Source organism: Abramis brama, assembly GCF_963993115.1.
Source record: "Abramis brama genome assembly, chromosome: 23".
Classification (NCBI taxonomy): Eukaryota; Metazoa; Chordata; class Actinopteri; order Cypriniformes; family Leuciscidae; genus Abramis; species Abramis brama.
Window position 1 is genome coordinate 4,743,714 of NC_139985.1, and position 22,850 is coordinate 4,766,563.

General features: G+C 36.5%; 3 protein-coding genes across 6 annotated transcripts in view; 1 reads left to right on the plus strand and 2 right to left on the minus strand.

Moving 5' to 3' along the window:
- The window catches only part of sox13 (SRY-box transcription factor 13), a 29,191-nt gene extending 25,996 nt beyond the window's left edge, over positions 1-3,195 (minus strand). For both annotated transcript variants that reach the window (XM_084100064.1, XM_084100062.1), the window contains exon 1: positions 2,921-3,195. The gene's annotated coding sequence lies outside the window, so the exon portion shown is untranslated. The remainder of the gene's footprint in view (positions 1-2,920) is intronic.
- On the plus strand, positions 378-22,188 carry yod1 (YOD1 deubiquitinase). 3 transcript variants are annotated; one of them, XM_084100072.1, is made up of 3 exons: positions 378-441; positions 19,339-19,563; positions 19,654-22,188. In XM_084100072.1, the coding sequence occupies exons 1-3, from the start codon at positions 423-425 to the stop codon at positions 20,349-20,351; spliced, it is 942 nt and encodes a 313-aa protein (XP_083956198.1). In that variant the 5' UTR covers positions 378-422; the 3' UTR covers positions 20,352-22,188. The 3 variants fall into 3 exon arrangements, with proteins under 3 accessions (XP_083956198.1, XP_083956199.1, XP_083956200.1); XM_084100073.1 differs by lacking the exon at positions 378-441 and adding an exon at positions 18,564-18,606; XM_084100074.1 differs by lacking the exon at positions 378-441 and adding an exon at positions 19,179-19,252.
- snrpe (small nuclear ribonucleoprotein polypeptide E) lies at positions 15,758-18,129 on the minus strand. Its single transcript, XM_084101267.1, has 5 exons — positions 17,952-18,129; positions 17,646-17,672; positions 16,999-17,061; positions 16,082-16,160; positions 15,758-15,972 (listed from the first exon to the last, which is right to left on the minus strand). Exons 1-5 carry the CDS (start codon positions 18,003-18,005, stop codon positions 15,917-15,919), a joined length of 279 nt encoding a protein of 92 aa, XP_083957393.1. The 5' UTR covers positions 18,006-18,129; the 3' UTR covers positions 15,758-15,916.
- Positions 22,189-22,850: the final 662 nt, after the last annotated feature.

Sequence of the window (22,850 nt, forward strand, 5' to 3'; positions counted from 1 at the left end):
GCTTCTTTGGCCTGCTCTGTTTGATTTCATTGATGTTGTGGCGAGCCCTGAAAAACTCTCTAAACAAGCTATTGTCGTCTCTCTCTCATCAAACCCCGGCTCAATAGGACACATGAAACAATGCAGACCCGAACAGAAGAGGTCAAAGTTTGACTAACAGAAAGAATAGACTTTTGTTCATCCTCCTGTCCTAGCTAAACTCTCTCTACCCTATGGGAAATAATGTCACGAGGTTGTCCGTCCATCAATAACGCAAAGGATTCAGCAGAAGTTCTCAGGACAACTTTTCAAACTGTTCCTGAATTTATACTTCTCAACTTCAGTCTGCATCGTCGTGTGACTGGCTGCCTTTGGCTCAACGCTGACAAACGTGGCATCGGCAGAGGTTACATTTAATGGAATCCTCCAGCTGAAAATATGAGATGACAAAGAAGTACAATGGTAAGTGTATATTTAGAGCTTTATAAAGACAAAACAGTTGTGTCAGCCTAGAGATGCATTTTTTTTATATATTTGCCAGGCCAATTAATTGGAAAAGGACAATATTTGGGCACTAATATCTAACAATAATTGCATTAATTGGAAAGTTCAACAGCTTTGTCAATGGATAAACAACTTTGAATGAATCACAAGTAAAATAAGTGTTTGTATTCTTGTCTTTTCAACTTTTCCCATCAAAATTGTGTAACAATAACAACCATACTGCGATCTAGGTATTGGTCACTGGAAAACCCCTATCAGTCAACCACTAAGAGGGCTCAAAAAAGCATTGCATTTTCAGTGTGCTTGCCATCCAAAGTGCTGCAATGTAAATTTCAGCCTTGACAGTCAGATAAGAACACAACAGAGTTGGTATAAATCAGCTTGTGAAGTGATCCGGGCTCAAGACTTCGCAGAGACCGGATGTATAGGCCCGCTGACAGCTAAAGAGAACCACCACTGGTTTCCTGACCTCTCAAACTGAGTACAAATATACAAAGAGATGGATAAGAATGGAGGTGAAACAGAGAGGGACGCAAAGAAGGAAAATAAGGCATAGCGTAAACATAAGATGGCTAGAAATGAGGGGAAAAGCAAAAGGTCAGAGACTCCCTGCTGACAGGCAGCATTGTGCACAGTCGGCCACTGTGAAGCCAAACACTCGAGACCACTTCGCCAACTTCCCCTTTAATGATCTGTCGACATGCCCGTCCCAATGGAGGTGCACAACTCAGGTGCTGGATGTTCTTGTTCTTGTCTGCACTCGCACAACAGGCTTATTTAACCTTGCACACACACACACACACACAACAGGGGCAATAAATGTCTACTTAGAACTCATTATCAAAGTTTTACACCTATTCTGCGATTGCGCCACAGTCGCTCTGCCCTGAGGAGCTTTGCTTTCTGGTTATTCCGGAAGGCTGATATTCTTCAACATAGAGATCAACAGAAAATCTGTCAGACCTGTCGGCTGCCTGAATAGCAACTCTTAGCAGGTGGCAATACAATAAAAAACAAAGAACATAGAAACAAAGAAAAAAAGTTGATTAAAATCCATTTAAAGCAGATACAGTCATCTTCATCTGATGCACAGTGATAGACTGATATATTGGTTAGGCCAATTATCAGCTTATTTTTATTAATATAAAAATAAGCAAATGGAAAATTAAACATATATATAAAATATTATATTATTATATAAAATATTATATATATATATATATATATATATATATATATTATAAAATATTATATATATATATATATATATATATATATATATTTGTGCATCCTATTTGCTGTCATTGAACTGTAAAATTTTAGAATAACATCTGCCTACTGCTATTTCGAAATCGACATCTACCACTGAAAGGCCCATATCAGTCAACCACTAATAATGTGAGCTGCAAATTTATTTTATTTCCTTCATTAGGGGCTAAAAAGCACCTACAAATTCTTGGTTAATTGTTTATGCACTTTTAAGCACATGAATCCCTATTAGACCAATGAATCACTATTCACAGGTAACTTTCATATTTCAGTCCAAAACAAAACCATTTAAGAAGAGTAAAACACAATAAAAAAAAAAAAGTTATAGTGTGAGCTCATCTCAAAATGAGATCAACTATAAACATAATTGGGAATAGGAAATGCATTCAAAACCCATTCAATTTCCTATTAAACCATATGTGTAAAAGTTCATGTCAAACTGAGCAGGAACTTCAATTAAACAAACCAACTATGCTTCATAACATAGGCTATAATAATTTGCTGTAATGCCCTTAAGATTAAATATATTTTCAGCTCACATTAAAAGGATTGTTCGCCCAAAAATGAAAATACTGTCATCATTTATTCACCCTCAAGTTGTTCCAAACTTGTATGAGTTTTTATCTTCTGTTGAACACAAATGAAGATATTTTGAAGAATGTTGATAACCAGACAAGCCATTGAATTCCATAGTAATTACCACAGCATCAAAATATCTTCTTTTGTGTTCAACAGAAAAAAGAAACTCATACAGGTTTGGAACAACTTGAGGGTGAGAAAATTATGACAAAATTTCATTTTTGGGTGGACTATCCCTTTAATTATTCACTGAGTACGCACTGAAAGCAGGTTGTCATTTCCCATCCAACCGTATGCACAAACATGCTGTCCTGACACACCACAGGACAGTTGCAGGTGGAGAAACGAGTTCGTTTGATGCAGAAAAATGAGTTAAAGTGAGATTTGTTTACTCTGCGGGTTCTGGGACATTTTGACCTGACGGATGCGTAAAACTCTGGCCAAGGTAATTCAAGCAGATGATAGCGTCACAATTCTCGTCCAAATGAACTACTTCTGATGGTTTTTGCATACCTCACTACAAACAGACTAAAACGTGTCGAACACTCGTGCGTAAAGTTTCAAACAAAGCGCCATTTGCCCCACTTACCAACTCCGAAAGAACTGTGCGCTGCGCGTTGCGCTCCCCAAACTTTATTCCTCCAGTCTTTCCGTAGTCTCTGGGCCCGCAGAATCGATAACGCCGCATGCAAAATGTGGTTTCCCCTCGTGTCAATGAATAATACGCCTCTGTCTATCAACGGCTCACAGCAAAACCTGAGACTCCAAGCGTACAGCTGATGAATACGTCGCACTCTCTCCGATCCAGCCTCCCTTCACTCCACACTGACTTTCTGGTGTTCAGTTTCCAACATTCTCGGTCCTGCTGCCTGTCATTCACCTCCCTCTTAAAGGGAAAGCTCTTCTCTCTGGGTTTCCCTTGGTAGAAGGAAAAATGCTGGATTCCTTGAAGAGGGAAAGGGAGATGCTCAGTCCTTGAGTACCTGCTGTTTCAAGTTCAGCTTTAATGTGATTTTATCCTTTGCAAACGTATCTTAAATGCACACAATAACGGAAAAATCCCCAAAATTCACACAATAACGAAAAAATCCATTTTTTGGGGGGGGGAACATGGTAACATGCTTTTTTTTTTATAAAATTTTTTATTTCAGTCAAAAAACCACAATATGGCTTTAGTGCTTTTTCAGTTTTCAAGCCAAAGTAACCCGTTTTGATGGTTTGCAATGGCATGAGAGTGAGTAATTGGAAATTTTTGGAGTGAATCGACACTTTAAATGCTAAATTTATTGATTTATGTTGAGTGTCATCTAAATAATTGGGGGGAAAACATTTCATTAGTCCAAATATTTAATTCCGAAAAAAAAATATATATATATATTATGTGGATTAAAAAATATATATACATTTATTTTTTAAAACAGGTGTGAAATGTATTATTATGACACAAAACCATAATACGGATGTAAATGATCTTTTTTTAAGCCAAAAGTAACTAGTTTTGATGATTTGCAACGACATGAGAATGAATAATTGGTCATTTTTGGGGTGAATCATGCAAAATGTATTGATGTATGTTGTGTGTCATCTAAAGAATTGAGGGGGAAAACATTTAATTAGTTCAAATAATTAATTCCGAAATTCCAAAAAAGCTTTATCATGTGGGAAATAATGTACCATTTTTATTTATTTATCTATTAAAACAAGTGTACAATGTGTTATGACAGAAAAATAGCGGTGTGCCATATCCATGCTTGCCAAAGCTGTAAATCCTGACACATAATACTTAAACATTTTGAGCAAACCCTCAATTAAGACCTTTCCAACAGCAGCGTCATTGTAGTAAAGTTCTCTGTAACGAGGGGCTCCATCACAGTCACCCCACTTGTGACATTTGTACGGGGGCCCGTTAGCCAATCTGAGTTCTTCAAAGCGCTCCAGACCTGCGTTTTTATGTCTCTTTCTGTCTCTTTTCCCCCCCAGCGCACGCACAACTAGCCATCGCAGCGCAGGGGTGAGAGCGCAAAGCCGATGTGCCATTTCTAATCCCCTCTGTTCCTGCCTTTGTGTAGTGGCCCAGCAGGAAGTAGGAGCTGGGCAGACAACAATTAACAAAAGAGCTGTGAAGAATACAATTAGCCATCAATAGGAAACCACAGGCCTTTGTGCCTGTTTCCATGGAGATGCTTGACTACCACTATTCCAGGATTACAGAACCTTACCCCCCCTCCGCAACACCACCACTTCTTCAGTGTTTTTTTCCACTCCGTCTTTCTTTAACCCTCTCCATCCTTCTTTTCTTCCTCTGCCTTTTATATCCACCTCTCTTTCTTTATTTCCATGTCACTCTCTTGTCACTAAGTAACTCTGGGGGCTTTAGACGAACGCTCGCACCTTTGTTCTGCTCGGAGCTTTTCAGGTCTTCTACCTTTGTGTCCCCCGCTGGGCTGAGGTGAAGGTGGCGATTTTTTTTTTTTTTCATTACTCTCTCCCATTTTCTTCATTTGTCCAAAGGATTACCTAGAATGAAGCTTTGTACGGGGTTGAGAAAGACCTGAGCTGATGAACGCCGCCTCAGTGTTCTAGCCCTTGTGAAAAGGGTTCATGAAAAAGAAGTCTTTATTGTCCATCTGAGCACTGTACGTTTCAGCATGGACCCCGCACCCTTTGTCCTGGAGTCCATAGTGTTTATTAGTGATTCATGCTGTTGTTTATCAAAGATAAAGAGATTTTTGTTCTAAAAACATGTTACAAAGATTCCATTTTCGGTGTGGGAACGGTAGGATTCCAAAAACGTTCCTGAAATGTTCTTCTAGCGTTCCATTTATGAATCAGAACAAATTTCTGCTAAATCGTTCAAAAACATTCTATTTATCATTCAGCATTTAAATTGAACCCAACTGTTTATCTTTAAAACAGTTTACAAAGAAATTCATTCTGCTCGAGTTTTATGCATAAGGCCCCTAATGTTTAAAACGTTCAAGCAATGTTGCGCTAAGAACGTGAGAATTTAAATAAAAGATCATAAAGGTTTTCCACAAACTCTGTAAAAAGTGATCAGTTGACAACTTAAAAAAGTGAATAAACTCGTCTTAAAATTAAGTAAATAAACTTCATGCGTAATTAAAGAAATTAAGTTATGAGGAAGTTTATTTACTTAATTTTAAGGCAACAGGTTTCCTCGCTTTTTTAAAGTTGTCAACTGAGCACTTTTTACAGTTAATATTTTTTTAAGAACATTTGTTTCAAACAGTAGCAAAACCTTTAGGACAGAAAAAAGAAAGTACTTGAATGAAAAATTTGAGTTTAATGACACTATAGATCATAACATACTCTTAGATCGACTACAAAATTATGGTGTTCAGGGACAGGCATTAATGTGGTTTCTATCGTACCTATCAGACCATTACCATTTTTTCTATTTAAACAGGGAAAAATCTAAGATACCGTCAGTAAATTATGGAGTGCCACAAGGATCCGTGTTAGGCCCTCTGTTATTTTCAATATATATGCTGCCACTTGTAAATATTATAAGAAAACATGGAATTAGTTTTCACTGTTATGCCGACACATCATAAAGATCATAAAGATTTTCCATAATTATTCTTTTAAGAACGTTTGTTTTTAACAGTTGCACAACCTTTAGGACAGAAAAAAATACTCTAAGAAAGTACTTGAACGTAAAACTCTCTATTGCCCCCATTATGTTTATTTCAGCCACAGTAACGTGACAATAAATGTTAAAGGAGAAGTGTGTAATTTCGGTGCCATTAGCATCACCAAATAAAATATAAAATGAAGTAAAGTAAAACAAAAATAGAATAATTGTTTCTAGACAGGTTTCCCATACAGACTGGGATGCTCAAACAAACACAGCAATGTTTCAGTGTTTTTTTAAAGGAATCAACCTATGAATGGTTTACTTGTGTACTCGCACAGAGTATGTTTCTGGACGTTGTTGGAACGATCCCTATGAGCTCGCAATGTCAGGACAGGCCTTTGTGCATCAAAAGATTGGCGAACGCAAACAAGCATTTCTGCAAAATCGTGGCATTTACAAATGCAAATGACTCCATAGAATGAAGACGGTAATTCAGTCTTTTGGAACACGACCAAATGTTCTTTAGACCCCTTGTCTTCATTATAACACAGCCTGCCTGTCAGGCCTGTAAGAATCACTTGGTATTCTCCGCGCTACACACTATGGCAATTAGGCAATCATTGTGACTAATAAGAATAATCTCACATTGTGGTTGCAAAAATGGCATACATTATAAAAAGAACTTTGGGAGCGGATATGCCTGTTTTCTGTCTTCCTGTTTGCTTGTGCTTGCTGTGCTGTTTTACCCCCCCAACTCGCCTATTGAAGATCTTTATCTTTATCAACACATGCAAGTGTGTCTCGTTTAAAGCATTATTAAAAATTTGATTAATTTTCTTTGTTTTCCCACTGAACAGACCCGATTATCTATGTAGAGGTTTTGCTTAAGATACAAACATGTTTTTTTTGTGCTTGATTTCACTACATGTGAATGATTAACTGATTAGAAGATGCTGATTTCGGCAGTACACTGTTTTACCACAGTATTTCAGTAATGTTATCAGGCAAGTGTCGGGGACATTCAGAATTCAGCATATTTTGTTAATGTAAAAAAATGCTTTGTTAATGAGACTTGATTAATTTAGGTTCCCAATGAGTGATTTACTTTTGAACATTTGACATTTTATGGATTATCTAGGCCACCAAACCAATCGTGCTTGTTCAATGTGGCGGGAGTGTGGAATTGTGGGAGAACGACATAAACCACCATGAAATGATTATTTTCCTTTGCAACTGCTATCTGCGCCGTTTACTCTCCAACCAAAATGGCATTTTGTCTATGTATGCACTTCGCAAAAACCAATGTGTCCTCATAAAAAAAGTGCACAAAATGTTGATGGGGAAATAATACTGAGCCAGATAGTCACTCAAACCGCATGGGAGGGACCCAGGGTGATATAGAACAGCAAACATGACAGATACTCGTCTAAAAACACATATGCGATAAGGTCAAGCGTATTATTTCTGAGAATTATCGGAAAGCCGCAACCCATTCCGATTTCTTTTTCGTTGATATCAGGCAACAAACGTGTTTGTTTGTGTGAAACAGGCTGCAAAACATTCCTTTTTGACCGCAAACGCTCTGTGAAATCACAAGAATCAGGTCTGCACAACCTAATTGAGGTAAAAGCAATAGCAAAAAAGCAGCAGGTGGTTTGAGAACCAAAATATTTGAGTGGCAAGTTAGGCCTTGTTTATTTTCAGGCCAATTACCAGCTTTTTGTGCAACTTGGCTTTCATCAAATATCTCGCACCTGAACAAAATGGGCTGAGAGGCACCAAACAAGTTTATCTGATGGTGCTTTCAGGCTTTCGGCATTTCAATGTGCCAGAATTCTCTCTCCAAACTGAAGGATATGGGCGAAGGGCATTAACCTCGCCTGTTTCATGTCTGCTTGTTTGGATCTCACATTGTACAATGAAAAACTCTACAGAAATGAGCATCACAGCCCTGCTAGAGCACTAAAGCAAAATACACAATTAATTACAAAAAGGAGTACAGTATGTATGACAGAAAAGATATTGCACATATCGCCATCTCCTCTACCCATGATGCAAACAAGCTGCAAAGAGGCTGTTGACAAAATACTTTGCATTTAAAATTTTATTAGTTTACATGTACCAGTGAGAATTCTGTTATTATTTATTCACCCTCATGCTGTTGCAAACCTGTATTCTATCATTTTTTCTGTGAGATTTAAAATAAAACGATATATATATATATATAATTTTTGGAGCTTTACAGACATTTACATTAATGCATTTGGTAGACACTTTTATCGAAAGCAACTGACATTACATTCAAGGATTTTTTTTCCAGTTCATGCATTCCCTGGGAATTTAACTCAGAACCTTGTCGTCATTAGCGCCATGCTTTACTATTTGAGCTAATGTGAGCTAAAAACAATCTTTTAAACTGGTGTGCTTACATCTGGCAATCAATTATATCAAACTTGCTATGGTGCTTCAAATTGTATCTGTTTTCCTCACAAATCAATATGGTTTCAAAAGATTTGAGATGTAGTGCACAAGTCATATAGACTATTTTAATGCTATTCTTTTATAGTGTTTTTATTGTCATTTTTGGAGCTTGACAGACATTTGCGTTTATGCATTTCGTAGATGCACTATCCAAATCAAATGAAAATACATTTCAAGCATTTCTTTTTCTTCCAAGGAATCGAACCCATGGCCTTGGCATATGCTCTACCGTTTGAGCTTCATGAGTGCAGGACAGATAATGAGCTGAAACCAGTCTTTTAAATAGGCTTGCTTGTATCTGGAATCAGTGATATCATAGTTGCTATGGTGCTTCAAACTTTTCCACTTACAATAGGGCTTCAGAAGATGTGACCGCACAAGATGCATGGACTGTTTTTGCACAACTTTTATGATGTATTTTGATATTTTTGGAGCTTGACAGACAGATCCACACACACACACACACACACAAAAAAAATGGTATTGCATTTAAGTGTTTATTTTTTCAGTGCATGCATTCCCTGGGAATTGAACCCATGACCCATGAGATTCTTTATAAACTCCTTGCTTCTGTGTCATAAAAAAAAGAGAAAAAAAAAAGGCATTGGTTTGGAACAAAATTGCATTTTAAACCACAATGCAAGCCTAGATCAAGACCATAGGTGTGTTCCATTCGACTGTAAGAAGACTGCTAAGTGGACTTCACAGGGTATTTCACAATCTTAAGTGAGATTCCAATCCGAAGGGAGTGAACATTTTAATTTTCGAAGGGCACTGCGAATGGCATAGGGGATAAGGGAACATCAAGGAAGTGGAACTGTCATTGCGGCCTACATAATGTGTTTTGTATATGTATTTTAAATTTGAAGGTAAATTATGATGTCTATTTATGTTATATCATAATCTGCGTGAACCCGTCGTTGCTTTTCTTTGATGGCGTTGCAGCAGGGCGCTCCAAATGTCAGTTCACTTCAACGTATATCCCATGTTCAGGGAGTAGGGAGCAGTGAACACTGCATAGGGAACCTGTAAACTGGAGCACACCTCATGATGCCCACCAGGCCCGCAAACTGCACTAGTGGCAAGCACACACACACACACACACACACGTAATGCATGTCAAATTGGCATCGCATTCAAGTCTGCCAAGAGATTCCAGCTCTGGCTATTTCCAATTTGCCGTAGTAAACCCAGGTGACAAGGCACAAGTTATGCCCCACTCCCCCCTTTCCTCCGCTCAGAGGCCTGTCTGCTCCAAAACCACCCACATTTCTACTTTAGCGCTTGTGCAAAAAAAACAAACAGTAGCGAGAATAAAGGGCCGGCTCACGGCAGGGGCTGAAGGGAATATTGGCAGTGCCGCACACAAAGGCGGCCCTGAAAATAGCCCCCTAGCACAATGAAACCTGCCACTCTGTCTATGAGATAATGTCTAATTGAAAACAGTGCCGCCATTGTGTCGCTGTCACCGGCCTATTGTCCAAAGCCTACCCCCCCTCCTTCTCCGCACACACTTTTTTTTCCATTGACGCGGCGCGATTGTTCCCTGCCATTGTGGCACCCGCACCCCTCACTCTCTCTCTCTGTATTGTTATAATTTCATTACTCGTTTGTTTTTTGTTCCACATCTCCTTTTGCTCCCCTGCAGGTCTTTTGTTCGGTACATTTAGGCACTTCATATTGAATTGCCAACACACTGTGTGTGTGTGTGTGTGTGTGTGTGTGTGTGTGTGTGTGTGTGTGTGTGTGTGTGCAAAAGTCTTTGATTAAAAAAAAAAACTGCCATGAAAGGGACAAAAGTGACCAATTTTAGCAAACATAAGTGAGAAGTTTAGAGAGTGAGAGTTAGTTGTTTACTACAGAAAGTGCAGCAACAAATTATATTCCGAAAATGCACTAAATTACATAAGTGTCACTTTGTACTGGTTTGTTTAGGGTCATTTTAAAACTGGTGCCTGTCGGGTCCCTCATTAACATATGTGCAAATGATGACTTTAACAATGGCTAGCTGATGCCAAGTTTCAATATGTGTCAGAAGGCATCATCAAAAAATCCCTTTTTTTCCTCCTGTTTGTTTGTTTTGCATTTCTTTTCCAAATAAGGATTTGAACTAAAAAGGAATATACAGAAATAAAAGCAAGTATCATGTCCCAAACATATAGGCCTATATATTTATATAACTTTTTTTTTTTTTTTTACTTAAATAACTCACTTTGCATTTTGAGTTAATTGAGTTAATTATTAACATTTAGTTAATAATATTTCATTAAAATTTTACATTTTTAAATGAAATTATCTAATTATAAATATTTTTAAAATTGAGATTAAAATGTAATTGAAACCATTATGTATCTCAGAATGTTTCAAAATCATCTTTTCGCAATGGAAAGGAACCTTTTTCTTTGAATCACAATTACTGCTAAGAACATGCTATTGCTTTCATGTTATCTGTTTTACACTTGCTGAAAAGATTACATTGAACAGTTCACTGCAAACTTCACCCATTCACCAGCCGTCCCTTGATGCCCTCTATCATCACTGATGATCTGATGATGATGATACATCGAAATGTCCAAAGCTTGTTCATTATTTATTTGCACAAAGCCTGGCCTGATTTGGACCCTTTTTCTCTTATACTCAAGAGTCTGGACCTTTGCCCAACAGTGCCAGTTCATTTCAGCCAAAGTGAGTCACAATGAAGAATGCTACAAATGTTTCCTTGGGTGAAAACGAGAAACAAAAGCCCTTATCGGACTTGCATATTATTGTATGTGTTAATAGGAGAAAAATGGAGGTATTATGCATTACGACCAGACTGTTAAAACAAGATAAGCAACATGTTCACAGGTCACTGCCTGTGCGCTCAGAGAATGCTTTGGTGGAGTGTCACCTTCGTGTAAACAGCATTTGCAGCGAGTTTTTTTTTTTTTTTTTGCCCATATAATGAGGAAGGTTTTTTTTTTTTGTTCTGAAAGTTATACATCAACAACATACAAATCTTTGATAAATAGGATTATGAAATATGTTTTAAAATAATATATGAAGTTATTAAAATTAAATTGTTCTAATTTTCAACAAATGTTTTGATTAATTTAAAGTAATAAAATATGTCTTTACTTTTACTTTACAAAAAATGACTTACTGGCCTTGACACATATTTCTGGGGCTTTAGGCCTACATTATATAATTTTCTGTAAAAAAAAAAGAATATTGCAGTGCATGACAATTTCATATATATATATATATATATATATGTGTGTGTGTGTGTGTGTGTGTGTGTGTGTAGTTAACATTTAGTAAAACATTTAGTTTAGACATTTTTTAAGTATTATTATTTATATTTTTTGTCTTTTATGTATATTAAATAATACTATCAATAAAACAAGTTCTTTAGTTCACTTAATTATTTCTATAACTGATCTCCGGCCTTATCAAATCATTATCTTGAAACGGAAACAGACTGGTTTTTCAGATATATAAGTACCTTTTCTCATGCATCTTTTTTTGTTTTGTTTTTTAATTACAAAAAATGTGTTTACAGAAAAGTCACTTTCACAGGTTTACAATTCTTGTTTGAGCTATTTGAGTCTTTACATGAAGTATTTTCATCCTCGGTTCAGAACAATGAAAACAAACAGGCCATCACTCTTTCTAGACGGAGAGGATGGCAGTCAGATAAATTACCCAAAGTCTTTTTAAAATCACTTTTTAATGTGAAAGCATCTCCTGTTTGGATCCGCACGCAGACACTATCCTTACAGTGAACAAAAACAACATCAGTGCACAAACATGTGAGTGAACCAGACATCAGGGATGATGGCGATGGATGGTGAGGGCAATGAAAGCATACAGACTGAACCTGTCTGGACGGAGCCGAGGTAGGAGACAGGTCAGATCGGGGGAAGGGAGAACAAAGAACACGCTCACAACAATCACTCCCGCTGGAACAGGAAGGCCCCTCGGGAGCTCCCGGATGCCAATCTGACCTGGGCAGTGTTTCCGACGGCTAAACCCAGCAAGGGTCGACCTGCCTGCAAAGCCTTTTGCTTGGTTTCCCATAGCCGGATGGTCACGGCAGAAACGGACTGTCTATTTGCCTGGGGTGAGAGGAAAGGAAGTCCCTATGTAGGATGGGATTTGCATAATATAAGGAAACTGTGAGTCATTAAGTGTAGAAGTGTGCTTGGAAGAGTATGACCGGAAAACCACAGTGGCCACATCACCTCTAGAGATCTAAAATTACAAATTATTTTACGTGTCACTGTGGAAATCTAGCACATTGGATTTCGGGATACGGTATTCTTTGCCATGCTGGCCTTTTTTTATACTGCACCTTTGTTATTTTAGATATACTGTTATATATATATATTTTTAATACTTTCATGAGTTTGAATTAGATTATGTATATACATACATATATATATATATATATATATATATATATATATATATATATATATATATATATATTCAATTAAAGTAATTTTGACTTTTAAATATCTATATAGTTTTAAAAACACATTTTTTAATTCATAATTATTTTAGTACGCCAAGTTAAACTAAAAGAAATAGAGAAATGTTGACTTGGTAACAAGTTTTAAAAAAATCTGTTTAAGTTTTTTCATATACACCAAAAATTCACAAACTCACAAACTATGCAATTCCAAACAAGAACAACTAGTAGGGTTGTATTTTTATCCATTGGGATTTGATTGTGAAAAGGCCTAAGACAGCAGCTGAAAAGGAAAGTCATTAAATAAAAACAAGTTATTATTTTGATGAGCAAAATCAAAGAGTTTTTTCCCTGTTAGAATAATGTGCACCAATGAATCGTTTGCAGTAAGACCATGAGAGTGTATTAAAGGGATAGTTCACCCAAAAATAAAAATTCTGTCATCATTTATTCACCCTCACCCTCATCTTCAGAACACAAATGAAGAACTTTTTGATGAAATCTGTGAGCTAAAGCGATCGTGTCTCTTCAATAAATTTGGACTAAACCGCTCACTTCATATGGATTAGTTTTATGATCTCTTTATGAACTTTTCAAAGTGGTAGTTGCGTAGCTGTCAATGGAGGGACCGAAATCTCTCAGGTTTCATCAAAAAGATCTTCATTTGTGTTCCGAAGATGAACGAAATTCTTACAGGTTTGGAACGACATGAGAGAGGCTAAATCATGACAGAATTTTCTTTCTTTCTTTTTTTTTTTTTTTTGTGAACTAACCCTTTAAGATTTTGCGCAGTTTTGGGAATTCTGGACACTTTCATTTTCATATGAAAAAGAAAGCAAAATACCTCAGCTCGCGCAATTTTGAGCATGTAGGCCTACCTTTAAAAGCCCCCAGTGAAGATGCACCGATATATTCACAAGGGGATTGACTTTATGCAACATTACTGCGGTTGAACCCACAGTGAACGACTAAAAGCGTGTGGTCGCAGTTATGAAGTGAGCTTAAACTCTCTGGAGTCAGCAACTGACTTCCTCCCGATGAGCCTCACGGCTGCATCTGGTTCTCCGGCTCTGAGACACGCAAAGCTCTTACTCGTGATTTAGATACCGCTTCCTCCACAGGTTTGGCACTGAGTCCCTATCTATAGTAGCTACTCACCAACCACTGCCTCAGATTTCAAAGTACAGCTTTCCTGCTCTCTGGCAAACCTATCTCAGCACTGCTGACTTGATGCTGTTTTCATATTTCCAGATTTTTATCAAACTTCCCCTTGAGGAAGAAAACCGTTATTGAAATCTAAAGCTGTATAAGCTTAAAATTAGCTATTGTATTTTTCGAGGGAGGCAAACACAAAACGGGGGATTTGAAACTATACCACATAGCCTACTGCAACACAACAGCGCTTAGATAAAGAACTATGCAAATGTATTGAAAAATCATTGGATTAAACATGGCTTTGCTGCTCATATCATAGCCTACGACTTTATAACTGCAACTGTTTTAAACATTGCTGTTTTTATTTTATGTATTTTGTATAGTCTACTCTAGTTGTTTAAAATCTTGAAAAGCAATATGGTGAGGAATATTGTATTAAATAATTTGTTTAGCCACAAATATAAGGACCAACAAGTTTCAAACTTCTCAGCAAGTTATCTTTGGAACTTATTTTCGGCCACAAAATTAAAACTTTTATTTTTTTTACAAAAGGTAACTGCGGAGGCTTTATCTCACAATTCTGACTTTTTTGTCGGACTTCATATCTTACAAAAACACAGAATTGCGAGATAAAGGTGTCAGTTACCTTTTTTATTTTTTACTCAGTGGCGGAAACAAGCTACAGCTTTTCTATAGTATAATCTTACTCTTAATAAATCACCTGCTGTGTACTTTTAACAGCTAGCTGTTTTGGTTAAAAGCCTCTGTTAACCCATTTAATCCCACACGTAACATTTGTGACCAAAATGAACTTTTGAGTTTGAAAGGTCAGGAATTGCAGTTTGTAGGCTATCATTTGGCTGTGCGAGTAAAATGCACTTACGATACTGTGCTCACTTCGACATTTGAACATAAACACTAAGCGTATCTAAAGTAGCCTACTATAAAATGCAACAAAAAAGTACAATAAAAATTCTTCATTTTTAAAAAGGTGTTTAAAATGCCACAAGTAACATCTTACATAGACAATTCTAACGTCAGTCCAGAGACAAACTGAAGTACTGCCCTCTAGTGGTTACATGGTAAACTGCAGACAGGAGTCAAATGGGACTTTTTTTTAAAAGCAACAAATATTACTTCCAAATATTAAAATGGATGTATTTGTAAATAATATAAGCAACATAGAACCATGTCCATGAGCAGTCCTGCTTAAGTGCACAGAAACACTACAGTTCAAAGGTCTGGGGTCAGATGTTTAAAAAAATAAGATTTTTTTTTTTCAGCAAGCATGCATTAAACTGAAAAACAGTGATGTTTGTGTTACAAAATTTTTCTATTTAAAATAAATGCTGATGTTTTAAACTTTATTCATCAAATGTGACACTGAAGACTGGAGTAATGATGCTGAAAATTCAGCTTTGCCATCACAGTAATAATAAAAAGATTGCTTTTAAATTTTTTTTTTTTTTTACTGTTTTTCTGATGAAATCAATACAGCCTTGGTGAGCATAAGAGACTTTAAAAATATTTAAAGTATATTTAAAAATAGTTCATACCGACCCCAAACCTCTGAAAATAAATAATTTTCAACCTGATTAACATATGCTAATGGTCAAAAGAGCATATTATAAGAATTTTCAGAAAGAAACTTGATTTTATATGGTAGACCAAACCTCAATATTATAAATATATTTTAATTTCAACACTTAGCCCACGCTTCATAAAAAAGTAGTCTGAAATAGAGAAAAGAAAAGGTTTATTTTGGGAAAATTAGAAAAACAAATATTTCCACAATTTTAAGCATGGGTCAACAATCCAAATATTGACAAATGAAAACAAAGTAAAACCAACAATCTAACAGCAAACAAGTGAAATCCAGATGAACTCTTAACAGACGATCAAATGGCCACACTCTGCAGCAATGTGATGTTGTCTCCTTTCAACATAACCCGTCCTATTGGAGAGAAAAAAACACTTTTTTCAAATCTTATCTTATTTACTTCAAGCAAACTTTATTTCTCTGAAAAGCACAACTCGCCACCGTTGCAAAAATTCACACTAACCCAGGGGCTTCCTGTTCTTGGTCTTCATGTGAACCTCCTCTGCATCATCCAAAACCAAATTCATGTACTCATCGAATCCCTTGAAACATAACAGAAAACATCTAAGAGTTCTTTTATTTACATAGACCATACCTGCAAGATATGGTTTCACAAGTTCATCTGTAACAGATTAAAATGAGCTGAGTGGAGAGAATGAGATGTGTTAAAAGGATAGTTCGCCTTCATGTCGTTCCAAACCTGTAAAACATTCATTCATCTTCAAACACATATAAAGATCTTTTTGATGAAATCTGAGAGCTTTCTGTCCCTCCGTTGACATCTGGATAGAGCGGTTTAGTCCAAATTTTCTGAAGAGACTCAATTGTTTTATATGATGAACAGATTTAATTTAGGCTTTTAGTCACATTGATCAGCTCACACATCAGTTGTGGTAAACCGAAGCTAAAGCATGTTCGCTTGACGTGCGAGAACCAATGAGGTTCATTCTCGTGTTACGCAGTAGGGATGGGCGATATATTATCGTTTGCAATAAATACCAGAAAATATCGTGATATATTTTTTAAGTCCATATCACCCATCCCTATTACGCAGCACGTTTGTTCTTGCGCGTCAAGCAGGTTCGGTTGAGCTTCTGTTTGTTCTCTGATCAATGTTTTCGTATGAATAAATGCCTAAATTAAATCTGTTCATCATATAAAGCGTTCGAGATTTTTTTACTAAACCGCTCAATTCATATGGATTAGTTTTACGATTTCATTATGAACTTTTTGAAGCGACAAAGAGCTTCAAAACTCTCAGATTTCATTAAAAAGATCTTCATTTGTGTAGGGTGAGTAAGCCATGGTAATGACAGAATTTACATTTTTGGGCAAACTGTCCCTTTAAAAGTAAATCTGAGACGTGTTGTTTTTACTCACAATGATGCAACCCTCTATCCGCATGTTGACCTGTTCATAGAGCCATACCTGGATTCGAGAACGCTGCAGGGAGGGGAAAACCTATTAGTAACTCATTTACATTTCGTCTTTCTGTAGTATCATGTGGTAAAATGTCTTCCATATGGAAGCTTGTTTATGCCACACAACAAAAAATTCAATTTACAACTTTTTATCTCGCAATTCAGAATTGCAAGGGAAAAAACTCACAATTACCTTTATTATTTTATAATTATGTGGCGTAAACAAGTTTCTGTATGAAAGACACTATTTCCAAAAAACAAAACAATTATAATTATAGTCAATCTATATATGAGGTGGATTTAAACATATCGCTGCAGGTAATGTTATCCAAACAAAACAAAACAAAACAAAAGTGTAAATGCTTCACAAATAATTATAATAATAATAATTAAATAAAAAGATGAAAGAGAAAACAAAAAACATGGGACAGTATATATAGAGAGAGAGAGAGAGAGAGAGAGAAAGAGAGAGAGAGAGAGAGAGAGAGAAAGAAAGAGAGAGAGAGAGAGAGAGAGAAAGAGAGAGAGAGAGAAAGAAAGAGAGAGAGAGAGAGAGAGATTTTAAATGTACATAGAGAAAGGTAAAATTATGAACTTTGAACTTACATTCTGTAGATACCTGAAAATGAGGTTCTGATGGTGCCATTAAGGAAACAACCAAATATAAACATACTAACATTATACTGTCAATGAATTTAATCATTTTAAAAGCATTCATTCATTTGTAGCCGATCAACAGGACCAACAAAAAACTAATGTAAACATCTCATACATTGATCAAATATTCTGCATTCTTAAAGCCAGATATAGTTATATAATACTTAATTTAATTTAAAATTATCAATATTATAAAATCTAAATATATCAATACAAAGAAAAAAGGCGATGCAGTTCTGCGGTCTGAAAGGATACAATGGGCTGCACCATAACCTTCTGAACCTTCTGTCCTTGTCCTCTGTACGCCATTCTTCCCAATAATATTCAGATATAATTAGAAGAGGTAATCAATGTACAATTAAATATAATGTTTTTTGGCGCGGCAACGAAAATCTCACGTTGGTTGCTGGTGTTTCAATGGCGGCGCACTTCCGGAAACGGAATGACGCACACAAAATGAGTCGTTGATTATATGTAACGCTGCGTGTGGCCAGGAGAGACATTACAGACAGGTGGGTTCAAATCTGTCATTCAAATACATTAACGTTACAATAATAATTATTTAAAAAACATATACACACAGATATATCCGGTTGTGCAATAATACACGATTTTCACCATTTTAAATCTGCTTTTGCTTTCAATGCTTCATTTTAAATGTCTCTACGTTTCGACATATACATTTTTACATGAACTTCAACTGTTTCATGTAACATCGTAATATATCAAGACTCTGTTGATACTGCTTGAAATGTAATGTTAACAGTTAAAAAAATATATATCCATTTTGACGTATGAATTTTGTGTCGTTTTCAGGACGTAGTACACAGAGTATGTGACGTTTTACACGTATTTCCGCTCGGTCACTGTGTCAATTGTTGTTGTTTTAAAAGGCGCTCAGTGGTGAATGGTGAGTTTTGCATCGAGCCACCCGTGACTTTTCTATATAAGACCATTTTCCTATTTATATTTAGAGTACATATTTATAGTGAAATAATTCTTTTTATAGTGAAATGTAAGGTGATTTCCTTATAAGTTATATCAGCTAAGGTTTTGTAACGGTATCTGTAGCCTGGCTAACAATTAGCCTAGCTTAGATTGTTGTAAACATTGACATTTCTATTATTAAAACTCCCTATACTTTTGCTTAGGTGAAAAAAGGTCACAAAGCTTTAAATTAGTAATTATATATATTGTTTTTATTCTTTTGTTTTTGTTTAAGTAACTCAAGTATACATAGCAGCTACATGAATGAATGAAAAATATATTAAAGGCATTAAAAATATATATTTCAATATCACAAGAGATCATGGATTGTCTATGATCTCTAGTGATATTGGAATATATTTGTAATGCCTTTAATATATTTTTCATTTATCATGTATGTATATATGTATTATGTATTCATGAACTGTATAAATGATTTAAAAAAAAAACATTGCTTTACACAGATGATTTATCCATATTTTTAGCAGTTGCTCTGTTGGAATATTTTTCAGAAAATAAACTGGATAATTGTGTGCTTTTTTCCCTCCTGATAATTTTTGTTGCATATGGTCAGTATTATTAGGCTTCTTATATTATTATTATTATTATTATTAACTTCATGTAATTTTGGTTCATGAAACTGTTCTGTGTTCAGAACTGAATAGGTACAGGATGCTACGTCTGCGGTGCAAAGCCAAAAACGGGACCCATCTGATGCAGGGCCTTACACACCAATCTTGCGTTCAGGAGCTTAAAGATAAGATTGAGGAGCTGACAGGAATACCATGTGATGTACAGAAGATCATGGTAGGCTATCCACCGTCCAGTCTGGATCTACGCGATGGGGAAGCCCACCTCAAAGACTACCCTATCAAATCAGGTTTGACTTGTCCTTGTTTATAAATCCTATCATGCACATTTGTTCATGCTGAGTTTCCAGTGTTGGTCATTGATATGTTTACTGTTCCAGGAGACACGTTGATTGTAGAGGAGGAGAAGAACAAACCCAAACCCCAAGTGCAAGCCACTGTGACCAAAGGGCCCAGTTTTGATCTGGCTCCTGTTCTAGAGCGCCGCGTCGTCCCTGCCGACAACTCATGTCTGTTTACCAGTGTGCACTTCGTAATGGAAGGGGGTGTGTACGACCCAGCCTGTGCGCCGGAAATGCGTGGGCTCATCGCACAAATAGTAGCCAGTGACCCCACTGCGTACTCTGAGGCAGTATTGGGCAAGACTAACGAGGACTATTGTGCCTGGATCCGTCGAGATGACACGTGGGGAGGCGCCATTGAGGTTTCAATCCTCTCTAAGTTCTTCCAGTGTGAGATTTGCGTCGTCGACACTCAGACTGTGCGCGTCGACCGCTTCGGCGAGGATGTGGGTTACACCAAACGAGTGCTGCTTATTTATGATGGTATTCATTATGACCCTCTCCAAAAGGTGATGCCCAGTTCAGATGTTCCCGCACAGACTGTGTTCTCCACCACCGATGACGTCATTTTGGCCCAGGCGCTGGAGCTCGCGGACGAGGCGCGGAGGAAACGTCAGTTCACGGACGTCAACCGCTTCGCTCTGCGCTGCATGGTGTGCCAGACTGGCCTGGTGGGGCAGAAAGAAGCAAGGGAGCATGCGAAGGAGACCGGGCACACCAACTTTGGGGAGGTGTGACGCTCTCTTCGCTCCATCCTTGAAATCACCCCCACCTTGGCCGCGTCACTGCCACGCCACCTGACATGGTACCCGCTCTTTCACTGCTGCCTGTTCCAGCTTGGTTCAGTCCTCTACCTCACATTGCCTAGCGGCTTCAAGAGACTTTTATGTGACGAGTTTTGATCCTGAGAATTCAGTATTCTTTCAACTTTGGTTGACTCTTGAGGTTGAAGTGTTAAATTGTGCTCGTGCTTTTGAGTCTGTTGCCTGATATGATGACAAAGCGTCTCTTCAAACCAAATTTTACAGGGATTCTCCACTGATTAAACTGATTTACAGTGATTATAATACTAGTATTAGTGTGAATCTCGCAAAACACATCCAGGTCATATTTCTTTCCAAGACATTTTTTTATTGTGTATATATATATATTTATATATATATATAGATATAATACATCTTATGACACCATTCACCATTAATATTAAAAAAAAAATGCATTGTGATTTTTATGACAGCTAGGTACATTACCCCACTAAATTCGAATTTGATATTATTTATATTTTAAATTATTTATAAATCATAGTATTGATTGTACTGCTTTGCATTTACGCTGATTACATTTATTTTATTACAGTAATTTTTAAATGTACACTTAAAATTATTGTATTACATTTAATGTGAAAATGTCATGAAAATAATGCAATTATTTTTTTAATGGTCGTAAAATCGTTTTCTTTATGGTAAATATAACTAAACATAACTACTTCTTTTAATTTTGGTGTCAAATGTGACCTAGACATGTTTTCGTGAGATTCACCCATGATGTTAACACTTTTCTGTTGTCTGCAGCTCAAAGATGTCCTGAAGAGATGTGTGAGTAGCAACCGTTTGACAATGCTAGCTAAACTCTTAGTAGTATCTAACAACTAATTAAACTTTTAATGGGTTATTGTATAAGGCATAACAATTGTTCTTTTTTTAACTAATGAATCATATTTGTTAATATTTCCAGACATAAAGTGCTTCTGGATAGTATTTCAAAACTATGGAACACAGCTAAAGATATGCCTTTCATGATAATTTAAACATGGCATTACTGTATTTATATTATCTATCTTTTTAAGGTCATACGCACAGCTTCTGAACAATCGATGGCACTACATTAAGTCTTATGTTCACTGGCTCCATTGTACCTGTTACTTGAAATAGTCACAGATCAACTGTGTTCCTGAATCCTCAGTATGGTTTTACACATTTTGAGTAAGCTAGTTCGCTGGAAAGAGTGGATTTTACTGAACTATTTTGTGAATCTGTAGATTTTGGGCACTTGTGTAATTTCTTGAAATGACCACACAAGATAGTTTTATGCAAATGTGTTTATTCTCTCTCAAGTGACTGACATATTGTTTGGATTGAGTGATTGTAGTGACTTTCGTTTTGCATTTTAAGCTGAGAAATATGTCATATTGAACTTTTTCCTTCTCACAGGGATGATATCAGAGGTTTAGAAACACATTTAGTGTAGCAAAGCATCTTAATATTAGAGAGTGTTGATGAACTTTAGAGAGAAGACATCTTGTAAGGCCTGATGACGATGTACCTTCTCAGTATTTTTCAGTCAGGTACTATTCACACTGTTGTTTACTTGTTTGCAGCCTTTTTTTGAAGAAGAAATGGTGCCATTGTAAGGCCAAAGGACTTTTTTATTTTGCAGTGGTTTTTCTAAATGGCCGTGATCAGTGTTTTACCTACTCTAAGGTAACTTTGAGTGAGAAACTGCATGTCCAACACTCATTGCTACAAAATCACTGGTTATACTGGGTTAATGATAAATAAACTTGAATTGATCTAAATATTGTGTGGTTGTCAGCTGTACGTTTTTTTGTGCCTAAATCTTAACTAATTAGTGGTGTTTACTAAGGAAAGCATCACTAATAGGCTATAATTGCCCAACACTGATTTGTACAAACCTAACCATAATTATTTTATTTTGCCAAGCAATTCATAATTCATATTGAAACAGGAAACCCAATGCTGACCTCATAAGGTCTTGAATGGCCTCACAACCACCTAGTAACATGTAAATTAAACAGTCGCATTGCCTTGTTAACCAACCATTGTGGTCAGCCAACCTACTGCATTATGGCGCCAAGTTTTGCGCAGGCGCATACCACTCGATATTCTTTAGAAGTGTAAAAATCTGGTTTGCATATGCCTTTTAACATTTATTCCTTAAACTAGTATTTTATATAACTAGAAATTATTAGAACGCTCTACAAATTGTTACTAGTAAGAATTGAATTGTAGAGCTCTTTAATTTAATTATTAATAGTAAAAATGCAATTACGACGAGAACATTTAAGGCTAAAACGGCTTGCCATACACTCTAACTATAGCTGACTGTGATCCTGTATCTCGTTCATTAGGTAGTAATTATTTAATTTTAGTCACTACTGGAATAAGTATTATTAGTATCTAGTAACTAGTCATGATTGGACCAGGAGCATAAAAATA